General features: G+C 45.1%; 1 protein-coding gene across 2 annotated transcripts in view; it reads left to right on the top strand.

Annotated features, from left to right (window-relative positions):
• Positions 1 to 22397, top strand: part of SOGA1 (suppressor of glucose, autophagy associated 1) — a 126652-nt gene that overhangs the window by 30601 nt on the left and 73654 nt on the right. For both annotated transcript variants that reach the window (XM_030211568.1, XM_030211567.1), the window contains exons 3-4: positions 140 to 298; positions 18124 to 18186. In XM_030211568.1, the coding sequence (XP_030067428.1) occupies positions 140 to 298; positions 18124 to 18186 (222 nt within the window). The remainder of the gene's footprint in view (positions 1 to 139; positions 299 to 18123; positions 18187 to 22397) is intronic.

Genomic DNA, 22397 nt, shown 5'->3' with positions numbered 1-22397 from the left:
AGGACCACAGTCCACCACCCTAACCACTAGGCCACTCCGCCACTCTTTTATTAGATTTCAAATCATTCTGGTTAAGTTGTGCTCATGGTTGGTGATTTATTTTTTTGACTGTAACAGATCCCTGGTTGTTGTTTTGCAGGTGGCCAAAGACGTCTCTGTTCGTCTCCACAATGAGTTGGAGGTTGTGGAGAAGAAGAGAATTAAACTGGAAGAGGAGAATGAAGATCTGCGGCAGAGGCTCATCGAACTGGAGCTGGGGAAGCAAGTGTTGCAGAATGAGATGGACAAATTGAAGGAGGTTAGTGTCCTTTCATGTGAGCAGGGTGTTCCTTTCTTGTGGGGAAGCTGCTGGTTGAGCTTCTTGTTCCGTTGAGCTGAGTCAATTTTATCTTTGTTATAGGGTAATATATGCTCTGTTGATTCTTGAAGTAGTGTCCATCTCTATTTTTCTATTTATCATTTCTATAGCGCTACAAGGCATACGCAGCGATGTACACGATACACAAAAAAAGACAGTCCCTGCTCAAAGAGCTTACAATCTAGATAAGACAGGTAGACAGACAGAACAATTAAGGGTAAGGGAGTAAATAGGGGGTTAAAGGATAGGGCAAGTGAGTAGTGGTTAGGACTTACAATCCAGTTATAAGCAGGTACTATCTCTGTCCCTTGAGGGCAATGGAGGGTTAAGTGACTTGCTCAGGGTTACAAGGAGCTGCATCTCAGCTGTTATGTTCAGAAGAGTACGAACACATATAACAAATTAAAAAATTGTGGAGCATTTAGAAATAGGGTTTGTGTTCCAGATCCCTGTACCATGCAGTTCACTGGTCAAGGTTCATTTTGCATAACTGAAAGAGAGGCCGAGGCCAGCTGCAGGCGTATTCAATGAGGAACTGAGCGCGGAGGAACACAGACCCCCTTCCAGAATCTCACTTCCAGAAGAGCATTTCAACAGACTTGATCTTTTCATAGCCTGCCAGAAGTATTGCGATTTAGCTTAAGGGTCCGTTGTCTGTGGGAGAATAATATCCCACATCTGCAACAAGAATACGAAGGATATTTCTGACAATTTTCAGAGAATGCTACAATGAGCCAGAAGGAAATGGGAAGCGTTATTTTACAGTTCACATTTAGGGGACCTTTTATAAAGCCGCGCAAGGGTTTTTAGCTCACGGTAAACACCGAGGGCCCCGTTTGCTAAGCCGTGCTAGAGGTGCTTTAAGTGCTTTAACTGCACACTTAACGATTAGCGCGCGCTGTAGGCGCCCACAATATTCCTATGGGCGCCTACACAGACCGCGCTAATTTTGTGCACGCACTAAAAATGCTACAGCACCTTAGTAAACAGATCCCTGAGATGCCCACAGGAATATAATGGGCATCTCTGCGTTTACTGCCAGCTGATTTTTACCGCGACCTAAAAACGTTAGAGTGACTTTGTAAAAGACCCCCTTACTTTGTTGGGGGGGGGGGTACACTAGCGCATACGAAGGAACTGTTGGTGACTAAGAGAAAACTGCCATCAAATCAGCTGATAGTTATCATATGGGATCTTGGAGATAGAAAATAGGTTTAGCTTGTCAGGTTGGGCTGGAGCCGGCTTCAATATTTGAAAATTAAACCAGTGTCCGGCAGATTTCTGCAGTTTGAGCCCTGAAAATAGCAAGTATTGGGCAGACTGGATGGATCATCCAGGTCTTTATCTGCTATTGTGCTTATTTTAGGGAAAGGGAAATGGGACTTGATATATCGCCTTTCTGAGGTTTTTTGCAACTACATTCATAGTATATATAGGTACTTATTTTGTACATGGGGCAATGGAGGGTTAAGCGACTTGCCCAGAGTCACAAGGAGCTGCAGTGGGAATTGAACCCAGTTCCTCAGGATCAAAGTCCATTGCACTAACCACTAGGCTCCTCCTCCACTCTGTTCTTGTTTTGGATTTCTGAAGACTGGCATTTAGACATCTGGATTGCATGGACGTCTAAGTCCCAATTTTACAAAGGCGGGATATGAATGTCCTATACTGTAGTACATCCGTATGGCAAGGGGGGTAAGACCTGGGCATATTTTGGGTGGGGAAGGGGAAAAGGGACGTCCATGTTAAAAAAAAAAAAAAAAAAAAGAAAAATGGATGTTGTATTTAGACTTGAGTTCTGCTTCCTCTTCATTGACATGTGACAAACACATGATTGATTTATTTATTTATTCGAGAATTGATATACCTCCTTTCGCTGCCAGGCGGAGCAAGTTGGTTTAGAAAATTAACAACACAAAATATAAGGGCAAAGAAAAGAAGTACAATATTGTGTCAGGAAAGATAAGCAAGTGCAGAAGCAGAGATAAGTATTTCATTAGAAGTAGACGTAAGATTTCTCTCTCTCAAGCACCGATACCCTGCAAACCATCCCAATCAACCAGAGTAGGCTTGCTCAAATAACCAGGTCTTCAGCACGGCCTTAAATTTCTTAATACTTAGTTCACTGCATAAAGGTAAAGGCAAAAAACAATGCACAGCAAGGAGTTGTCTCTAATCGTGCAAAACGGCTCCCTGGCAAAGTCATACATCGATTGTTTATAGAGCGTAACACTTGATGTGAAGAATGTGGGATAGTCAAAGAGGCCAGGTATCGAGGGCTACCTTGAAACCTAATAATAAAGCTTTAAACTGGATACAATACTGAACAGGCAACCAGTATGAGAGCGTTGGCATATTTTGGCTGGATGTTTTACAGGGGTTGCATTGTTTGAAACAATAGGAGCTTTTAGTGGCATTTCGTGATCCTTAACCTTTGTTTTTCTTAGTTCTCTAAGCCAATATGATGTTGATGATTGGAAGTAAATGAGGGTTCTAGAGACCATTAGCGCCGGACTAGCACCTGCGTTTACCGACACACAATGCTGAAAGCCGGCGAGCGCGAGAAAGAAGCTCACTGGCTCTTGAGTACAAGTCGTGTGCCAAGTACATTCTAAAGAGGGGAATTAATATTGCTCCCCAATGCTCTGCGGGCAGCTTGCGTTGGGGTTTGCCAGGGCATTGGAGAGGAATGGGGAGATCCTGTCCAGCATGGATTTGCGTGCTTCCAGGCCTCCCCACCCCATCTCCAAAACACCTGGTGGTCCAGTGGGAACCTTAACAGGCCCTCCCCCGCCCATCCAAGAGCTAGCCAAGCTCCCCCCCCCCCCAGATCTTGAACAGGGAGGGACTAGTGCTCCCTCCCTCCTTCTGCGAGCATTGCTTCAAAATGGTGGCACCCTGTCCTGCCTGGTGCATCCCGCTCTTCCCCCTACTCTTCTATTCCCAAGTTTACTCTTTCTCCTCTTTCCTCAGGTTCAGCCTTTTCCCCTTTACCAATAATTTCTTTACTCCCACCTTTATCTCTCTGTCTCTCTTTTTCTTATCCCAAGGCTTGACCCTTCCCCTCGACTCCAGCTGTCTGTTCCTCACCTTGCTAGACTCCACCCACTGCAAGTCCTGTTCCGTTGCATCACACTTGTGCAATGCACCAGCGGTGTGCCTTCCAGTCCCCACAGGCCCAGCCCCCCACCTTCTGATCTGTGTGAGCTGATGCATGGATACCTCTTGGGTCCATGTGCCAAATTTATCATGACAACTGTAAAATTTAGCAGGTTATACTTTGCACAGTTGCACAGAATTCCCTCAGGAACAACTCTGTTCTTCCGCATCTTGTGTCTTTTGGCATGGATTGGTTGAATGCTGGACACAGCAGGAAGCAGATGTGTGATACAAATTGAGCAGGTCAGCCTGGCCTAATTAGATGATGTAGCTTTGTTTTGATTTAAGTAGTTAACAGCTAACTAAAAATGACAACTACTGTGATTTTCAGCAAATCACTTCAACCACTGTTGCCTCAGGTATAAACTCAGATTATAGTTAGGCCTGATCCAGGATCCCTTCTTTTGCTGCCTAATCTATCTTCCCCCTTATTTCCTTTCCCTCTCATTCCTGTGCTCCCTGATTTCCCACCCTGCCCTCTGCCTTTCCATCCCCCATCCCTGTGTGTCTCCTACCTGACATTTCTTGTTCATTGTCTTCTGTCTTCCCAGCACTGATTTCTGTCATCCTCTCCCATTTTCTAAAGCTTAGCTTAGCATGTTCTAATGGAGATGAGCTCTCATTAAATGCTGTGTGTCCTGTTTTATACCTATGGGCCATATGGCATTTTGCGAACGCTAATGTCCGTTAATGCATTCTAAGCCTTTTGTAAATTAACCAGAGACACAAAAATGACTTAATTTGTATGATATGAACAAATTGCTTAATTAAATATGTAAATATGCGCACATAATTACCTCAGAATTTGCAAACTCTTGCCTTACAATCTCGAAAAATCCGCCACAGGAGATGGGCTTCAAATAGGTACTTTCCTAGCACCTAAATCTAGGTGCCCCCTTATAAAGTTAGGCTCCACAAATATCCATTGAAAATACAATTGTTTTATATTTTCCCAGGGACTTATTTTGTGGGAGGTTTCATTTTGCCCCCTTTTTTTTGTTTTTCAATTTAGTGAATGCTAAATGGATTTAGTTTACACTAGCACACACTACATTAGAAAAACGCAATGAAAATGTTAGTGTTTTTTCCTCTTGATTACTTAGGGAATAGAAATCCACGGGAGACGTATGTGTTAGGCGGCGAGAGTCTGATAGGTACGGACGGGGAGAGAGATCTTGGGGTGATAGTATCTGAGGATTTGAAGGCGACGAAACAGTGTTACAAGGCGGTGGCTGTAGCTAGAAGGTTACTAGGCTGTATAGAGAGAGGTGTGACCAGCAGAAGAAAGGAGGTGTTGATGCCCCTGTATAAGTCGTTGGTGAGGCCCCATCTGGAGTATTGTGTTCAGTTTTGGAGGCCGTATCTTGCTAAGGATGTAAAAAGAATTGAAGCGGTGCAAAGAAAAGCTACGAGAATGGTATGGGATTTGCGTAACAAGACGTATGAGGAGAGACTTGCTGACCTGAACATGTATACCCTGGAGGAAAGGAGAAACAGGGGTGATATGATACAGACGTTCAAATATTTGAAAGGTATTAATCCGCAAGCGAACCTTTTCCGGAGATACAAAGGCGGTAGAATGAGAGGACATGAAATGAAATTGAAGGGGGGCAGTCTCAAGAAAAATGTCAGCAAGTATTTTTTCATGGAGAGAGTGGTGGATGCTTGGAATGCCCTCCCGCGGGAGGTGGTGGAAACGAAAACGGTAACGGAATTCAAACATGCGTGGGATAAACATAAAGGAATCCTGTTCAGAAGAAATGGATCCTAAGGAGCTTAGCTGAGATTGGATAACAGAGCCGGTAGTGGGAGGCGGGGCTGGTGGTTGGGAGGCGGGGATAGTGCTGGGCAGACTTGTACGGTCTATGCCCTGAAAAAGACAGGTACAAATCAAGGTAAGGTATACACAAAAAAGTGGCACATTTCTTGGGCAGACTGGATGGACTGTGCAGGTCTTTTTCTGCCATCATCTACTATGTTACTATGTTAGTCTACTGGTTAGACCAGGGAACTGAGAACTGGAAAAGCCAGAGTTCAAATTTCACTGATGATTGTTGTGATGCTAAGTAGTCGTAGTAAAGAACTGCCTGATTTCCCTGACCCTTGTCCAGGAACAGACTGACTATACGGGCACCTGGGCAGGGGCTGAGGACCCAGGGCTGTGGGGGGGGGGGGGGGTCCAGTGCTTCCCTCCCACATGCCCGATGTGCGACATCCTTCTCTCTCCTCCGGAACCAGGATGCCACCGTCTTCTCCCCACCCCTTCCTTTGCAGGCGGGGGCACCAGCAGCTAAATCGACCATCTGCTGCTGACACTGGAACTTACCTCTGCTGAGGCCCGCCCCCTTCTGATGTCACTTCCTTCTTCTGCAAGCGCAGGCGGTGGCAGAGGAGAGTTCCAGTCTCAGCGGTAGATGGCTGATTTAGCTGCAGGACCAAAGGAAAAGGTCAGTGGCAGGGGGAGCGGGAGGCAAGGAGACCGGGGGGGAGGGCCCAGTGGTCCTCATTACCAAGGGGCCCAGACCACTCTGTCCACCCTTCCCCATCTCTACTCTCTTCTCTGGTTTTACCTTTTCTGTCCTAGACATTATAGTTACTTTCTTATTTCACTGATTAGATTGTGAACCGCTCCGATCCTGTTAGAAGGATGTTTTACCAAGAAATTAGGTAAACATAAACGTAGGTTATGTCGATCTCCCTTGCCTTAGGCACAAGCTTAGATTGTACCTGAATGTGGGTTTGGAAAGGTCAGTAGCCAAATACATTTTGTTAAATGACATGAAATGAAACAGTATTGTTTGTTTTCATGTTATTTTAAAATTAACACAGATCGATGGAGACAAGATGGTGGACTCAGCAGTCACGTCTGAGGGTGCTCAGCAGAGGTTGATGTACTTTTCTCATGATGGCTAGAAGGAAAGAGTTTTTCTCCCCTTCTCTGGAGGCCAACATCACCCTTCTGATCAGGAAGGGGCATTAAGCAGGGAGTTGATTTGTTCTTGGAGCATCCTGAGCTGGAAATGCATTCTGTAGGACACACCTTCTGCTGCCCCCACCTCACCCCTGTGTGTTGTGGCCAAGCAGAGGAGGCATGGAAGGGGCGCATTTTTGACGCCCTGCCTCTCTCTCACCCTGTGCAGCCACAGAGCCCACACATAGTCTGCTACATTCCTGTTCCTCCTCTTCCAGGGCTTCCCTGGCTCCACCTCTAATAGCTATTCAACCCTCTAAAGTATTTCGGAAGTTGACTTCTTCTGGAGAGGAATTGAAAGATTGAATTCTTTTCTGGTTAATGTCACCTTTTTACACCATCTTTTCTTTTTCTTTTTTTTTATTGTATTTTTTATTTTTGTTACATTTGTACCCCGCGCTTTCCCACTCATGGCAGGCTCAATGCGGCAGGCAATGGAGGGTTAAGTGACTTGCCCAGAGTCACCAGGAGTTGCCTGTGCCGGGAATCGAACTCAGTTCCTCAGGACCAAAGTCCACCACCCTAACTTTTTCATTTCTTATTCCCTTCTTTTCCTGTTCAGTTGTTATTAATTGCACTCTTATGGATCTTTTTTTTTTTTTCAAATTATTGCTTTTTATTATTGGTTTAATGGATGATGTCATGTCTTTCATAATGACTATATCATAAAAAACACATCCCTTTGTCTCCTACTAAAGAGTCTCTCTGTGTTGACGTACTTGCTGTGACCCTGGAGCCCGTGGGCTAGCTCTGAATCTCTGTAACCCAGATGTGATGTTCATTCAGTGGATTTGTCTGTGTGCTAAATGTAACATAGCTATGAACTTGCAATAACCTGGTAAAGTAAATTTTTAGAAAAGAAGGAACTATCTTTACTGTAGATACGTGTTTTGGGGATATCTGCAAATCCAGCTATAAGCATTACAAGTCTGGCAATCGATCAGCCTTCTGTTCTTAGAGGCAGATGCAGCAACCAAACGTAAAAAAATCTAAATCGTTAAAGTCCCTAACGATTTTAAAATAACGAAAAATGCACCAAAAAAAAAAGTCACACATGCTGAGATCGGTAGTGAAACGTACAATGTATCAAAGAATCACAATACAGATCGTTAATCGGCCCCCAAATCATGCGCAGAGCAGCCAAGCGTTATGTTAGCTGCTCTGCGCATGCCACAAACAGTCAAAACACAGTCAAATCGCAAGCACATGGCTCCCAAATAAAAACAAAAATTAAAAAAAAGGGTCGGGAGGGGGCAAGGGCGCTCATCAGGAGCGTCCTGTACAGACGGCCTTGCCCCCCCCCCTGCTGCTCCCCACTTTCCGCCGCTCCCCCCACCCCGAAAAAGCAAAATTCTAGCAGCCCCTGCCCCCTCCCCTCTCCTCTGTCCGAAGGCGCTGCACGGGCATTGAATCAGCTGATGCCTGCCTTCGCCTAGCTTCGATAGAGCGTCTTTCTCCTCCTGGGCCCGCCCCTGTCTGACGTCAGTAACCTACGTAGGTTACTGACGTCAGACAGGGGCGGGCGCAGCAGAAGAAAGACGCGCCATCGCGAAGGCAGGCATCAGCTGATTCAGCTTTCTTCTTGCCCGTGCAGCGCCTTCGGACAGAGGAGAGAGGCGCTGCACGGGCCCGGTAAGAGGAAGGGGGGCCCGATGGAGGAGGGGAATGGCGGCGACGACCCCAAAAGGGGGCGGGGCACGGATGGAGGATGTCGGGAGGCGGAGCTGAGGTGAGAGAGTAGTGAGGAAGGGAGGGGGGCAGGGGCTTCTAGAAGTTTGCTTTTTCGGGGTGGGGGGAGCGGCGGAAAGTGGGGAGCAGCGGGGGGGGGGGCAAGGCCGTCCGTACAGGACGCTCCTGATGAGCGCCCTTGCCCCCTCCCGATCCTTTTTTTATTTTTATTTTTTTATGTGTTTTCTGAGGTCCTTTGGACCAATCACAGCGCTTTTAGCTCTGCTAATGCGCTGGGATTGGCTCAAAGTTTGTTTATTTTTTCACTTAACACTTTTTCCTGCCACGGAGCTGTCCTAACGAGAGGTCCAGACCTCTCGTTAGTTTTCCTGCCTTTTTCCTGCGTAAAGGCAATCGGAAAAGGTTAGTGCATGTCGTTTCAATGGGGTTTTCACACTAATTGCTCATCTCCATTCCGTTTTCGTTAGCTGCTACTGTCGTCGGAAAATAGGCTTAAGTGCATGGAAAGGATAGGAAATTCTTCCCTGAGGGCTCATTTAACGATGAAAAACGTTTAGTGCATCTACCTCTTAGTGTAAACTGTGTGGTATTGCCTGTAGTGAGGGAGAGTGGCTAAATTAAATCAATCAATGTCATTATCTGCAGAAGCTGCTGTATTCTGATAAGAGGCCATAAGGGCAATGTGCTCTCCAGTCCTAGACTGCTGCCTGCAGGGAAGGAAATGTGAAACTGAGGGCTTAGGTTGCAAGTAGACAGATGAAACTACATTTATTATCTTAAACTGAAGCTTGAGCCTGTCTTTATACTGTTAAGCTTCACGCGTGGCATATACTGCGTCTGCATATGAATACAGAATTACTAGGAAGGCTGTCTGCAGGGGGAGGGGTGGGTTGCTCTATAATTAGCCAAGGTTTGATACTTAGGGTCAAATTCTATAAATGGTACCTTAAAAATTGGTGCCAAAAAACCCACTCGCTTAGAGTGATCAGGGCCGCCGAGGGGGGGGGGCAGGGGGGACAAAATTCCCCGGGCCTCCAAGGGGGGCCCGGCACTGGGGTCAGGCCGCTGGCGCTGCAGTCCCCGGTCTCACCTGCCTGCCTCCTCGGCTCCGGGCCCCCTGCATTCAAAGCGGCAGTCGCAGATCGCCTCTCTTCTGGCCTTCCCTCCCTGTGTCCCGCCCTCGCGGAAACTGGAAGTTACATCAGACGAGGGTGGGACACAGGGAGGGAAGGCCAGAAGAGGAGGCGATCCTCGACTGCCGCTTTGAATGAAGGGGGCCTGGAGCCGTGGAGGCAGGCAGGTGAGACCAGGGGTGGCGGAGGCAGGGCGGCCTTGCCCCGGGCCCGGCCTAGTCTCTCAGTGGCCCTGAGAGTGATTCTGTAAACCAGGCCTAAAGTTAGGTGTAGTTTGTAGAATATGCTTAGTGGCCGTTCTTGCGACTAAAATTTAGCTGCACCCAGTTAGGCCACCTAAAACCAGACCTTAATACCTGCGCCTAACTTAGTTGCAGATGGGTTGGATTCCATAATAGTGTGCATTGTTTTTTTTGAAACGCCCATGGCCACACCCCTTTTTTTGGCTGCGCACGTTAGAATTTACACGCATCATGTTATAGAATACGCCTAGAAAGTTGTGCACGTAAATTCTAATTAAATCCAATTACTGCAGCTAATTGGTTAAGTACCAATTATTGGCGCTGATTGGCTTGTTAATTAAGTTGTCCACACAATTTGGCTGCGCAGCCAAATTAACGCACACCACTTAGGGCGCCCTTTAAAGAATTTGGGGTTAGTGTACAATTGTCTGTTGTAACAACTTATAGAGCAGCCCTAATTCCTTACTACGATTTTAGTTTTTGGAATTATTATGGAGATTGTGACTCTGGACTATTTAGTTTACGCAGAAATAAATTATTGTGATCGACCTACTATTTAGGCGGAATATGAATTAATAAACAGCAGCTGATTAGCAGTGACAAGGAGCAGGACAGGGAACTGATGTAGGAAGCACCAGAAAATACAATTATTGTGTGTACAGGAATCTAGAGTCAGGGGGATCAAATAAATGTGATTTTATTTTATAGTTCCCATGGTGATGAAACCTAATCTTTGTATTTCTTTCTCACCTCTACAGGCTAAATGATGAGGGTGTGTGTTACAAAATAAAACTAATAAGAAAACCGTGACTGGTGGTTGGGAGGTGGGACTAGTGCTGGGCAGACTTATACGGTCTGTGCCGGGGCTGGTAGTTGGGCGGCGGGGATAGTGCTGGGCAGACTTATACGGTCTGTGCCAGAGCTGGTGGTGGGAGGCGGGACTGGTAGTTGGGAGGCGGGGATAGTGCTGGGCAGACTTATAGGGTCTGTGCCAGAGCTGGTGGTTGGGAGGCGGGGATAGTGCTGGGCAGACTTATAAGGTCTGTGCCAGAGCTGGTGGTTGTGAGGCGAGGTTGGTGGTTGGGAGGCGGGGATAGTGCTGGGCAGACTTATAGGGTCTGTGCCAGAGCTGGTGGTTGGGAGGCGGGGTTGGTGGTTGGGAAGCAGGGATAGGGCTGGCCAGACTTATACGGTCTGTGCCCTGAAGAGGACAGTACAAATAAAAAAGTAGCACATAGGAATTTATCTTCTTGGGCAGACTGGATGGACCGTGCAGGTCTTTTTCTGCTGTCATCTACTCTGTTACTATATGTGACAGTTTTTTTTTTTTTAAATACACTATGGACTACAGTTTATTAATGGCAGCTAAAAAACATTGGCACAGAAAAAACTAGAGTTTTCTATAAACCATGCTTAAAGTTAGGCACAGTTTACTTTCCGTCTATGTGGCAATCCAGTTTAGGATGGGCTGGAAAGGGCTTCGATGGAACCGAGGACAGCTCTGGGCAGACTTTTACGGTCCTGGGTCCCGCAAATGAGAAGACGGATTTGGATAGGCTGGAGTGGGCTTTGACGGCAACTCCAGTAGGTGGAGCATAAGGATAGAGCTGGGCGGACTTCTAAAGTCTATGTCCCAGAAACGCCAAAAAAAAAGACTTGTATATAATATTTGTTGATTTAATCATGGATTGATAATGAGTGTGACTGTTGGGCAGAATGAATGGATCGTTGAGGTCTTTATGTGTCGTCATTTACTATGTTACTATGTTTATAGAATAGCACCGGGAACCATGACTACATTTAGGCGTGACCATTTTACACCAATGAAAACCTGGTGTAAATCCCCGCGCATAAATTAGGTGTATAAATTTTAGGTCTTTGTTGTTATTTACTAATCTTTAGTAAAAGACTCCCTTTGTACCTAAATAAATGAGGTAGTAACCTTTCAGTGTGACATATATTAATATTAGGAAGAATCAGGAGGGAGGGTATTTATTTTTCACTGTATCTGCTGAGAAGTTTTGTGATCAGAGCTTGGAATGTGAATGACAGTGTGGGTGTAGGATACAATGTAGCATCTGTTCCTGCTTTAGGTTCTTGTGAATGAGGTGCCATGTGACATTTGTAGATATAAAGCAGAATGAATTACTCTTGCAAAGCTTATATTCAGTTTTGCAGATGCCACAGGGGAGCTGGATGTGCTGCTGAAGACATCTGACTGCTGACTTTAAAAATAAATTCACAGCAGGTCAAAGACTAGCGTGGTGCAGGTGACATGTAGGTGCAATCAGGGCTTGCTTAAAAATGGTGTTCTGGGAGGCTGGGCAGCTAAATGGCAGATGACGTTTAATGTGAGCAAGTGCAAGGTGATGCATGTGGGAAAAAAGAACCCAAATTATAGCTACGTCATGCAAGGTTCCACGTTAGGAGTTACGGACCAAGAAAGGGATCTGGGTGTCGTCGTCGATAATACGCTGAAACCTTCTGCTCAGTGTGCTGCTGCGGCTAAGAAAGCGAATAGAATGTTGGGTATTATTAGGAAAGGTATGGAAAATAGGTGTGAGGATGTTATAATGCCGTTGTATCGCTCCATGGTGCGACCGCACCTTGAGTATTGTGTTCAATTCTGGTCGCCGCATCTCAAGAAAGATATAGTAGAACTGGAAAAGGTGCAGCGAAGGGCAACTAAAATGATAGCGGGGATGGGACGACTTCCCTATGAAGAAAGACTAAGGAGGCTAGGGCTATACAGCTTGGAGAAGAGACGGCTGAGGGGAGACATGATAGAGGTATATAAAATAATGAGTGGAGTGGAACAGGTGGATGTGAAGCGTCTGTTCACGCTTTCCAAAAATACTAGGACTAGGGGGCATGCGATTAAACTACAGTGTAGTAAATTTAAAACAAATTGGAGAAAACTTTTCTTCACCCAACGCGTAATTGAACTCTGGAATTCGTTGCCGGAGAACGTGGTGAAGGCGGTTAGCTTGGCAGAGTTTAAAAGGGGGGTTAGACGGTTTCCTAAAGGACTAGTCCATAAACCGCTACTAAATGGACTTGGGAAAAATCCACAATTCCAGGAATAACATGTATAGAATGTACGTTTGGGAAGCTTGCCAGGTGCCCTTGGCCTGGATTGGCCGCTGTCGTGGACAGGATGCTGGGCTCGATGGACCCTTGGTCTTTTCCCAGTGTGGCATTACTTATGTACTTATGTTGTGTGTAATACAGCATGTGGTATGCAGTTGCAGGACATTTTGGGAAAACTGATGGTGAAAAAGGTGCTGATGCCCACTGGCGTATGTACCACCTGAAAAAAGCCATATTTGGGTGTGCTTGTGGGGGTGTATATCTAGGTATAGATATAGGTAAGATATATACAAATTTGTAGGCTTCCAGGATTAGCCTAGTGGTTAGTGCAGCGGAGTTTGATCCTGGGGAACTGGATTCGATCCCCACTGCAGCTCGTTGCGACTCTGGGCAAGTGACTTACCCCTCCATTGCCCCAGGTACAAAATAAGTACCTGTATATACTATGCAAGCCGCTGTTTATCCGTTCACTAGAGCACCACCTGGTACCTTGCAAACACAGGCACTAAAGCTAGCCACTAGGTGTCAGTGTTGTGAATTGACCAACTTCTGAAGTATGTTTAACCTTGACTGATCCAGGGAGAAGACTAGGGGCTGATTCACAAAGCTACTGTGGGCAGCAATGCTCAGTTAACGTGAGGTATACACACACTTTCACAGGTGAATGATCCATAAATGGGAGGGGGGGGGGGGTGAGAGGAGTTTGGTTGAGGGAGACGGATGCCGTTAAACACCAGAGATTTTATTTTACATCAGACTGCTGGCGCCCCCTTCCTGTCAGTGTGTGAGCCAATCACCACTCACTTCCTGACAGGAAGGGGAATGTTTTGGCAGTGAGCTGCAGATTACTGCATGTTTTAAATGTGGCAGTAATTAGCATGCTTCTTGCTTACTGCGTGGCGGCTGTATATTTTGGAGCTGATTTTGCTGTAGATGCTGTTCGCTAAGCCATCAGCTGCAGCTCTACTTTACGTCTTTCTGCATCAGCCTCTGAGCGAGGAATTTGAGCATGGCTGCCTCTGTCTGGTAGTGAGCAGCACTGAGGGTAAGCCACTGATCTAGCGTAGCAAGTTAGGCATCTGAGGAATATTATATTCTACTTCTACACTGCTAATGCCTCAGGGTTCAAAGGGGTTAACAGTATTAAAAGATAACCAAGACAAACTCCTGGGAAGTCATATCAAAAATTTCTTAAAGATAACAGTTTTTACATTTCTTTTAGTAGAGGAGTGTGGTAGCCGTGTTAGTCCACTCTTAAGGTTATCAATAGAAATCAAACAAAATAAAACATGGAAAAAGAAAATAAGATGATACCTTTTTTATTGGACATAACTTAATACATTTCTTGATTAGCTTTCGAAGGTTGCCCTTCTTCCTCAGATCGGAAATAAGCAAATGTGCTAGCTGACAGTGTATATAAGTGAAAACATTCAAGCATTACTATGACAGTAAAATAGATACCATTGGAGATTCTACATGGAATGTTGCTACTTTTGGAGATTCTACATGGAATGTTGCTACTATTGGAGATTCTACATGGAATGTTGCTATTCCACTAGCAACATTCCATGTAGAAGGCTGCGCAGGCTTCTGTTTCTGTGAGTCTGACGTCCTGCACGTACGTGCAGGACGTCAGACTCACAGAAGCAGAAGCCTGCGCGGCCACATTGGTGATCTACAAGGGCCGACTTCTACATGGAATGTTGCTAGTGGAATAGCAACATTCCATGTAGAATCTATAGAAATCAAACAAAATAAAACATGGAAAAGAAAATAAGATGATACCTTTTTTTATTGGACATAACTTAATACATTTCTTGATTAGCTTTCGAAGGTTGCCCTTCTTCCTCAGATCGGAAATAAGCAAATGTGCTAGCTGACAGTGTATATAAGTGAAAACATTCAAGCATTACTATGACAGTCTGACAGGGTGGGAGGATGGGGGTGGGTAGGAAGTATGCATGGGGGCATCAAAGCATATCATTGATATTCTGACAGGATAGGTGTGGATAGGTGAGGGGAGGGTGATCAACAGAGAAATACAGCTTTATGGTTTATAATGGGCTAGGAACCCCAGATCCTTGTTAAGTCCTTTCTGTTGGGTGTTAAAATATTCAATCATTCTGACTTCAAAGGTCTTACGTTCTTGTATGGTTTTAAAGTTACCTTTCAGTATTCTCACTGTGAAATCACTGGTACAGTGTCCTGGTTCTGTGACGTGCTGTCCCACCGGGGTGGGGGCCCTACTGGCTGTATTGTTCACGTGATGTCTATGTAAATTGAATCTTGTCTTAAGCATTTGGCCTGTTTCTCCAATATAGCATCCTTTGTTACATTTTTTACACTGAATGATATATACCACATTGATACATTTCTTTTAAAAAGGAGAAAGACAAAGTACTAAAACATGACTGCATCGCCCCTTTGGCCTATTGGAGAATAAGTGAGAACGCAAGAAGTCCCATGCTGGGTCAGGTCAATGGTTCATCAAGCCCAGAATTCTGTGTCCAGCAGTGCATAGAAAGGACTAACGGCTCTTAATGGGGAAGTCAATTTCTTGTTTGTGGCCAGTAGTTCACAGTTTATTCGATTTTCTCTACCGCCTGGCTTTGTTCAAGAGCACAGCAGCAGCGTACAACATAAATGTAAATCAGCATAAGATTAAAAAAAATAAAACAACTTGCAAAGTAGTGCTGTTGCAGTAACCACGCTTGGTATGAAGATTGAGCTCCACTTTTTCTTTCTTTTTTTTCCCCCATTTTACTCTCCATCCTTATTGTGTTTGCAGTTTTCGATATGGAAAATATTCCCAAACGGCTCTCTCTTGAAACATTTACAAGGAAATTGGTACCTCTGTTTCCTATGGACAAGCGAGCAGAGAAAGAGGTTGTACACAGGGAATTGTCAAGGTCACAGAGTCACAGCACTGGAGAGCCTGCCAGCTCCAAAACAGTTATTACCTTATTAAACATAAACACAGTGAGTTTATAGTGTAAGGAAATAGTAATTAGAAATCGTCTCACGCCATTAGCAAGACTTATTGTAAACGCAATGGATGAAATACTGTACTGAAAACTATTTAGTTATGTAAAAGATGTCCAGCCCATTAATTCTAAAAATCAAAGCAGGTAACAGCTTACATACATAGTAAAAAATCAAAAATTAATTTAAAACTAAAATAGTTGAATAATTTAAAATACTTGATATACCACCCTTCTAAAAAGTCAGAGTGGTTTACATACCAAAATATAAAACATGACAGGAAAGATTCACTCAAACCCCTTGCAAATTGATGGGAAAATGTGGGATACAAATGCTATAAATAAATAAAACAATAATCCTAACCCCGTCCACGGCCCGACTTCGGCCCAAGTTTCACCTCCTGCATCAGGGTCCGTGGAATTTTTCGACCGATGTGTCTGCAAAAAAGCACCATAATTACACCACTGATTCTACTCGTAGACCTCCCCCCACGGTCAAAATTCCTCTCACATCAGATACTTCGTACTCTATCCTGTTAGGAAGACTGAAAGACTGAACAGTATAAAGGCAGAAAAAGATAAGCAACCCTCACATCATCAGTATATGAAATGAGTTAGCTGAGGGTCACACAGACAATTAGAGGAGGTTTTTCAGCCAGTGATGATTAGATAGGTTGGACTCAACAAAGGAGTGTCTGTCTGTGTTTGAGGCTTTTCCTCCTATAAACCAAATTGGACACCACACTATAGTTGTTATAGTAGAGATCGTTATATATGATTGGTTATTGATTAACTAGAAGATACTCTACAGGCTCTTGCTTATTTGTAGAAAATACTCGCGTTAGGAGTTACGGATCAAGAAAGGGATCTGGGTGTCGTCGTCGATGATACGCTGAAACCTTCTGCTCAGTGTGCTGCTGCGGCTAGGAAAGCGAATAGAATGTTGGGTGTTATTAAGAAGGGTATGGAGTCCAGGTGTGCGGATGTTATAATGCCGTTGTATCGCTCCATGGTGCGACCGCACCTGGAGTATTGTGTTCAGTACTGGTCTCCGTATCTCAAAAAAGATATAGTAGAATTGGAAAAGGTACAGCGAAGGGCGACGAAAATGATAGTGGGGATGGGACGACTTTCCTATGAAGAGAGGCTGAGAAGGCTAGGGCTTTTCAGCTTGGAGAAGAGACGGCTGAGGGGAGATATGATAGAAGTGTATAAAATAATGAGTGGAATGGATCGGGTGGATGTGAAGCGACTGTTCACGCTATCCAAAAATACTAGGACTAGAGGGCATGAGTTGAAGCTACAGTGTGGTAAATTTAAAACGAATCGGAGAAAATTTTTCTTCACCCAACGTGTAATTAGACTCTGGAATTCATTGCCGGAGAACGTGGTACGGGCGGTTAGCTTGACGGAGTTTAAAAAGGGGTTAGATAGATTCCTAAAGGACAAGTCCATAGACCGCTATTAAATGGACTGGAAAAATTCCTCATTTTTAGGTATAACTTGTCTGGAATGTTTTTACGTTTGGGGAGCGTGCCAGGTGCCCTTGACCTGGATTGGCCACTGTCGGTGACAGGATGCTGGGCTAGATGGACCTTTGGTCTTTCCCAGTATGGCACTACTTATGTACTTATGTACTTATGTACTTATGTACTCCCCTAGATCAGCCCACCGATCCAAAAACAAAAGAAAAGGCATGATGTATGCAAAGCAAGGGGTTCTCCAGGACCCAGACAAGGCAAACAGTACTATAAAGTACGCATTGAACAGTGGGACTGCCCATGATCAGTAGCGGAGCCAGGAATTTTCAACAGGGGGTGCACCTGTATTTCCCTCCCGCCCCAGCCCTGCAAAGATTTAGCAATTCCCTCCCTCCCTCTGCTCCTCCTCCCCCACCATACCTTAAATTCACTTCACCCGGGGAGCACCAGCAGCAGTGGCATTCATGGGCTGCCTGCACCAGGGCTTCCTCTCTGAACTGTCCCGCCCTTCAGAAAACAGGAAGTTGAGTCAGAAGGGGTGGGACGGTTCAGAGAGAGAGCCCCATGCAGGCCGCAGGTAGCCTATGAGTGCCGTTGGCACTGCCTGGATGAAGAGGAAGTGATTTTAAGGTACAGGGGGAGGGAGGGAATTACAGATCTTTGTGGGGCTGAGAAGGGAACAGAGAGATGTGACAGGAGGGAGAAGGGAGGGACTGACAAGGCGGGGGGAGTATGTATGCAAAACACAAACACCTTGATTGGATACACCCTTTCTCCGCCTATGGGAATGCCCTCTTTGCACTTATGCGACAAAACACATAGGAGCACAGTTATAGAATAGCGCTTAAGTGCACTTCATCTCCCATTTTTGCCCCTATCTCTGTGGTGCACTGTATAGAATTAGCTCCTAAATGTACGTATTCTGTAGATACAAATGCACATGATATATTACCTGTAAATGTAATTTCACATCCCAGGAGGTGCAATGTAATGATTTTTTTTGTAAATTTCTTCCATAGAATTCTTTGAAGAAACGTGGGTCTCGTTCTTTGGGAAAGGCAGAGAAGAAGCCAGCGGTTCAGGTAGGTCCAAAGGAGGTGATTGTCTGAAAAGTGGCGATTTTAGAAAAAGAAAGTGAATTTGCATACTTTCCCTTTCTGAAGTCGCTGCTTGTGTATGAAGCCAGCGGTGGCAGGTCCATGTTTTCACCTGCTCTGAAGCAAGCATTAATAAACACGTATCTTGGACAGTTGCCAGTATAAAACAATTAAAAAAAAACCAACAGGTGGCAAAGAGTAGAGCCATCCATTGAGTGAAAAGAATGCAGGGCTGGTGGTTGGGAGGCGGGGATAGTGCTGGGCAGACTTATATGGTCTGTGCCCTGAAAAAGACAGGTACAAATCAAGGTAAGGTATACACAAAAAATGGCACATGTGAGTTTATCTTGTTGGGCAGATTGTCTTTTTCTGCCGTCATCTACTATGTTACTATGAGGGGCATAATCGAACGCGAACGCCCATTTGTAAAAACGTCCATCTCCGAGAACGGGTCCATGAAGGGGCGGGCCAAACTGTATTTTCGAAAAAAATGGACGTCCATCTTTTTTTTCGAAAATACATTGGATTAGGGCGTTTTTTGAGCTGGGCGTTTTTGTTTTTTAGCGATAATTGAAACCGAAGCGTCCCAGCTCAAAAACAACCAAATCCAAGGCATTTGGTCGTGGGAGGGGCCAGCATTCGTAGTGCACTGGTCCCCCTGAGATGCCTCTATGCCAGCCTCAAATATCATACCTAGCTCCATGACAGTAGTATGCAGGTCCCCAGAGCAATTTTACTTTAGTTGGTGCTGCACGGGACCCATGCAGAGAGGAAAAATCGGAAGAAAAAAAAAACAAGCAAGCAAGTGCAGTCAGGGACGTCCAAATTAAAAGATAGTAAAAGGGGGAGTTGAACCAGCAACCTTCTAATTATAAGCTCAGTGCTCTAGCCAGTGAGCCACATTATTCAGGTGCTTAGATGTCCTTCCCTTTCCATTAAGTCCCTCCAAGTTTCTGTCAGCCAATCACCGCTGTTTAGCTGACACAGATGTCAGCTAAATGAGCTGTGATTGACTGACAGAAACTTGGAGAGACTTAGAGGCATATTTTCAAAGCACTTAGCCTTCCAAAGTTCCATAGAAACCTATGGAACTTTGGAAGGCTAAGTGCTTTGAAAATATGCCTCTTAATGGAACGGGAAGGACGTCTAATCAGTGGTGCACTGGCTAGTGCACTGAGCTTGTAATCAGAAGGTTGCTGGTTCGATTCCCCCTTTTACTATCCTGGTAATTTAGACGTCCCTGACTGCACTTGCTTGTTTTTGTTTTTTTTCTTCCGATTTTTCCTCTCTGCATGGGTCCCGCAAAGCACTAACTAAACTAAAATTACTTCGGGGACCTGCATACTGCTGTCATGGAGCTGGGGATGACATTTGAGGCTGGCTTACAAGTTGGAAAAAAAGTGTTTAACATTCGGTTTTTTTTGGTGGGAGGGGGTTAGTGACCACTGGCGGAGTCAGGGGAGGTCATCCCCGGTTCCCTCTGGTGGTCATTTAGGGCACTTTTTTGGGACCTGTTCGTGAAAAAAACGGGTCCAACAAAAGTGACCTAAATTCTCTCTGAAAACGCCTTTCTTTTTTCCATTATCGGCCGAGCACGCACATCTCTGCTCAGCCGATAACCACGCCTCAGTCCCGCCTTCACCACGCCTCCGACACGCCCCCGTCAACTTTATGCGTTCCCGCGACGGAGTGCAGTTGGAAACGCCCAAAATCGGCTTTCGATTATACCGATTTGGGCACCCACAAGAGAAAGACGTCCATCTCCCGATTTAGGTCGGAATTTGGGCCTTTTTCTCTTTCGAAAATAAGCCTCTATGTCTGCCATTGTACATGTGTTCTGTGCTTTTCACAAAGTATTCATGTAAATGTAAAACTTTACTTCAAAAGGGCTTCACATACAGAAAGCTTTTCTAAAATGATCCTTGTGCGTGAAAGGCTGCAGTGAGGGCATCTTGCAATCGCCTCAGGCTCTCCCCTGATCCAGAGAACTTCTAGTTGGCAGGGTTGATCCATTGTTTGGTTTGGCAGAGGAGCCCTGGGATTGAGAATTCTCAGACCATGTGCCAGCGTTGTTTGAACAGCCCAGCATGTGACAGGACCATTCTGCAGAGAAGAAATTAAAATCTTTTGTAGCTAATCACGTTTATAAGCGGCTTTTAATTTCCCCTCGGGTAATTTGTTCATATCTGTCCCAGTATTACTCAGTGAAACCAAGTCTGTCTTTTTTTCAATACAGTAGGCAGTGTTTCCCTGCTTTTATGGTATATTTCTCTTCTGATGTTTCCGCAATATTGGACACTTTGGACTGAGAAGTAGCCACTGCAGCGACATTGGTTGCTTTGTTGGCATTATCTCTTGATTAAAAATGGTTATTGCGAATGTTTGTTTTTTTAAACAAAGAGAAATTGTTTCTAGGTTTTAAGATTCTCTTGATACATAAGGAAATAATTGAAACTCAACGTAGACGTAAGCAGTTTCTTTTGCTGAAACCTGGGGTTCTGCAAATAGGTGGAATCTTTTTCCTAAGATAGCCATGTAAATATATTATTAGATACTAGTAAAACATGCCCGTTTCTTGCGGCAATGAAATGGGCGCTAGCACGGTTTCCGCCCGGACCTCCCCCCCCCTGTGTACTCACCTTGTCGGCTTTCGTCCGCCATTGTTGCAGACCTCGGCACGCCACCGTCAATCTGCTGACATTGCTGTGCCCGGACCTCCCCCCCCTCCCTACTCACCCCGTCGGCTTTCGTCCGCCATTGTTGCGGACCTCGGCACGTCGCCACCGTCAATCTATTGACATTGCTCCGCCCTCAACGTCATCACGTTGGACGCGAGGGCGGGGCCCCAATACAGTGTTTTCGGTGGCTTCACCACCACGAAGGCTTCGAACCGGAAGGAAGTGCCCGGAGGACCAGACAGTGACGTCAGTGTCCTCAGAACGTTGAGGGTGAGTTTTATTATATAGGATAATGCTGTAAACTACGTTTTCTTTGAACCTTCTCACTTGTCAGCTTTTTTTGGCAACTAAGAGAGTTTCAGGAGGTTGAGTAGAGCTCTTGACATAATTAATATCCAGCTCATGTACCTCAGGTTTATAATTGCCTTAATTAATTTTTTTCTTATGTTCTCCTCGCATTAAGTCTTGGATCCTAATATTGTGGACTTGAGTGTTAATTCTTTTTCTTTAGAATGTTATGATTTCCTAGTAACACTTTTCTGTACAAGTGAAATTGCTTGGATTGAATTTGTAAAATTTCATTTAAAAAAAAATGAAATAAAGAATTTCAGGAAAAGGTAATTAAAAACCACTGATGTTAGTAAAGGGTCCTCTAGTCATCTCATCACAGACTAGACTAACTTGCTATTCTAGCTATAGCCTGTGCTCTTTCTGCTTCCTTCTTTGCTCAGATTTTTTTTTTTTTTTTGTTACATTTGTACCCCGCGCTTTCCCACTCATGGCAGGCTCAATGTGGCTTACATGGGGCAATGGAGGGTTAAGTGACTTGCCCAGAGTCACAAGGAGCTGCCTGTGCCTGCAGTGGGATTTGAACTCAGTTCCTCAGGACCACAGTCCACCACCCTAACCACTAGGCCACTCCTCCTCCACTGTTGCTACTATTTGAAATTCTACATGGAATGTTGCTATTCCACTAGCAACATTCCATGTAGAAGTTGGCCCTTGCAGATCACCAATGTGGCTGCGCAGGCTTCTGCTTCTGTGAGTCTGACGTCCTGCACAGACTCACAGAAACAGAAGCCTGCGCAGCCTTCTACATGGAATGTTGCTAGTGGAATAGCAACATTCCATGTAGAATCTCCAATAGTATCTATTTTATTTTTGTTACATTTGTACCCTGCGCTTTCCCACTCATGGCAGGCTCAATGCGGCTTACATGGGGCAATGGAGGGTTAAGTGACTTGCCCAGAGTCACAAGGAGCTGCCTGTGCCTGAAGTGGGAATTGAACTCAGTTCCCCAGGACCAAAGTCCACCACCCTAACCACTAGGCCACTCCTCCTCCTATCAAGTCATTATTAATTTAATTTTGGACTGTAGTGGTAACGTCTAAGTGTAGCCTCTGCCACCTGGTACCTCACTGCCTCTTATTTTTTTGCTGTTCAGGGGACCAGGGCACATCTTCAGGGTGGGAACGCTGTCTATTTCCGGGATTACCTCACTAAGGTTTTGGGTCCTAG

Source organism: Microcaecilia unicolor, chromosome 8 (genome assembly GCF_901765095.1).
Source record: "Microcaecilia unicolor chromosome 8, aMicUni1.1, whole genome shotgun sequence".
Classification (NCBI taxonomy): domain Eukaryota; kingdom Metazoa; phylum Chordata; class Amphibia; order Gymnophiona; family Siphonopidae; genus Microcaecilia; species Microcaecilia unicolor.
Note: the sequence above shows the minus strand (reverse complement) of the source record. Positions and strands in the feature narration are given on the sequence as shown.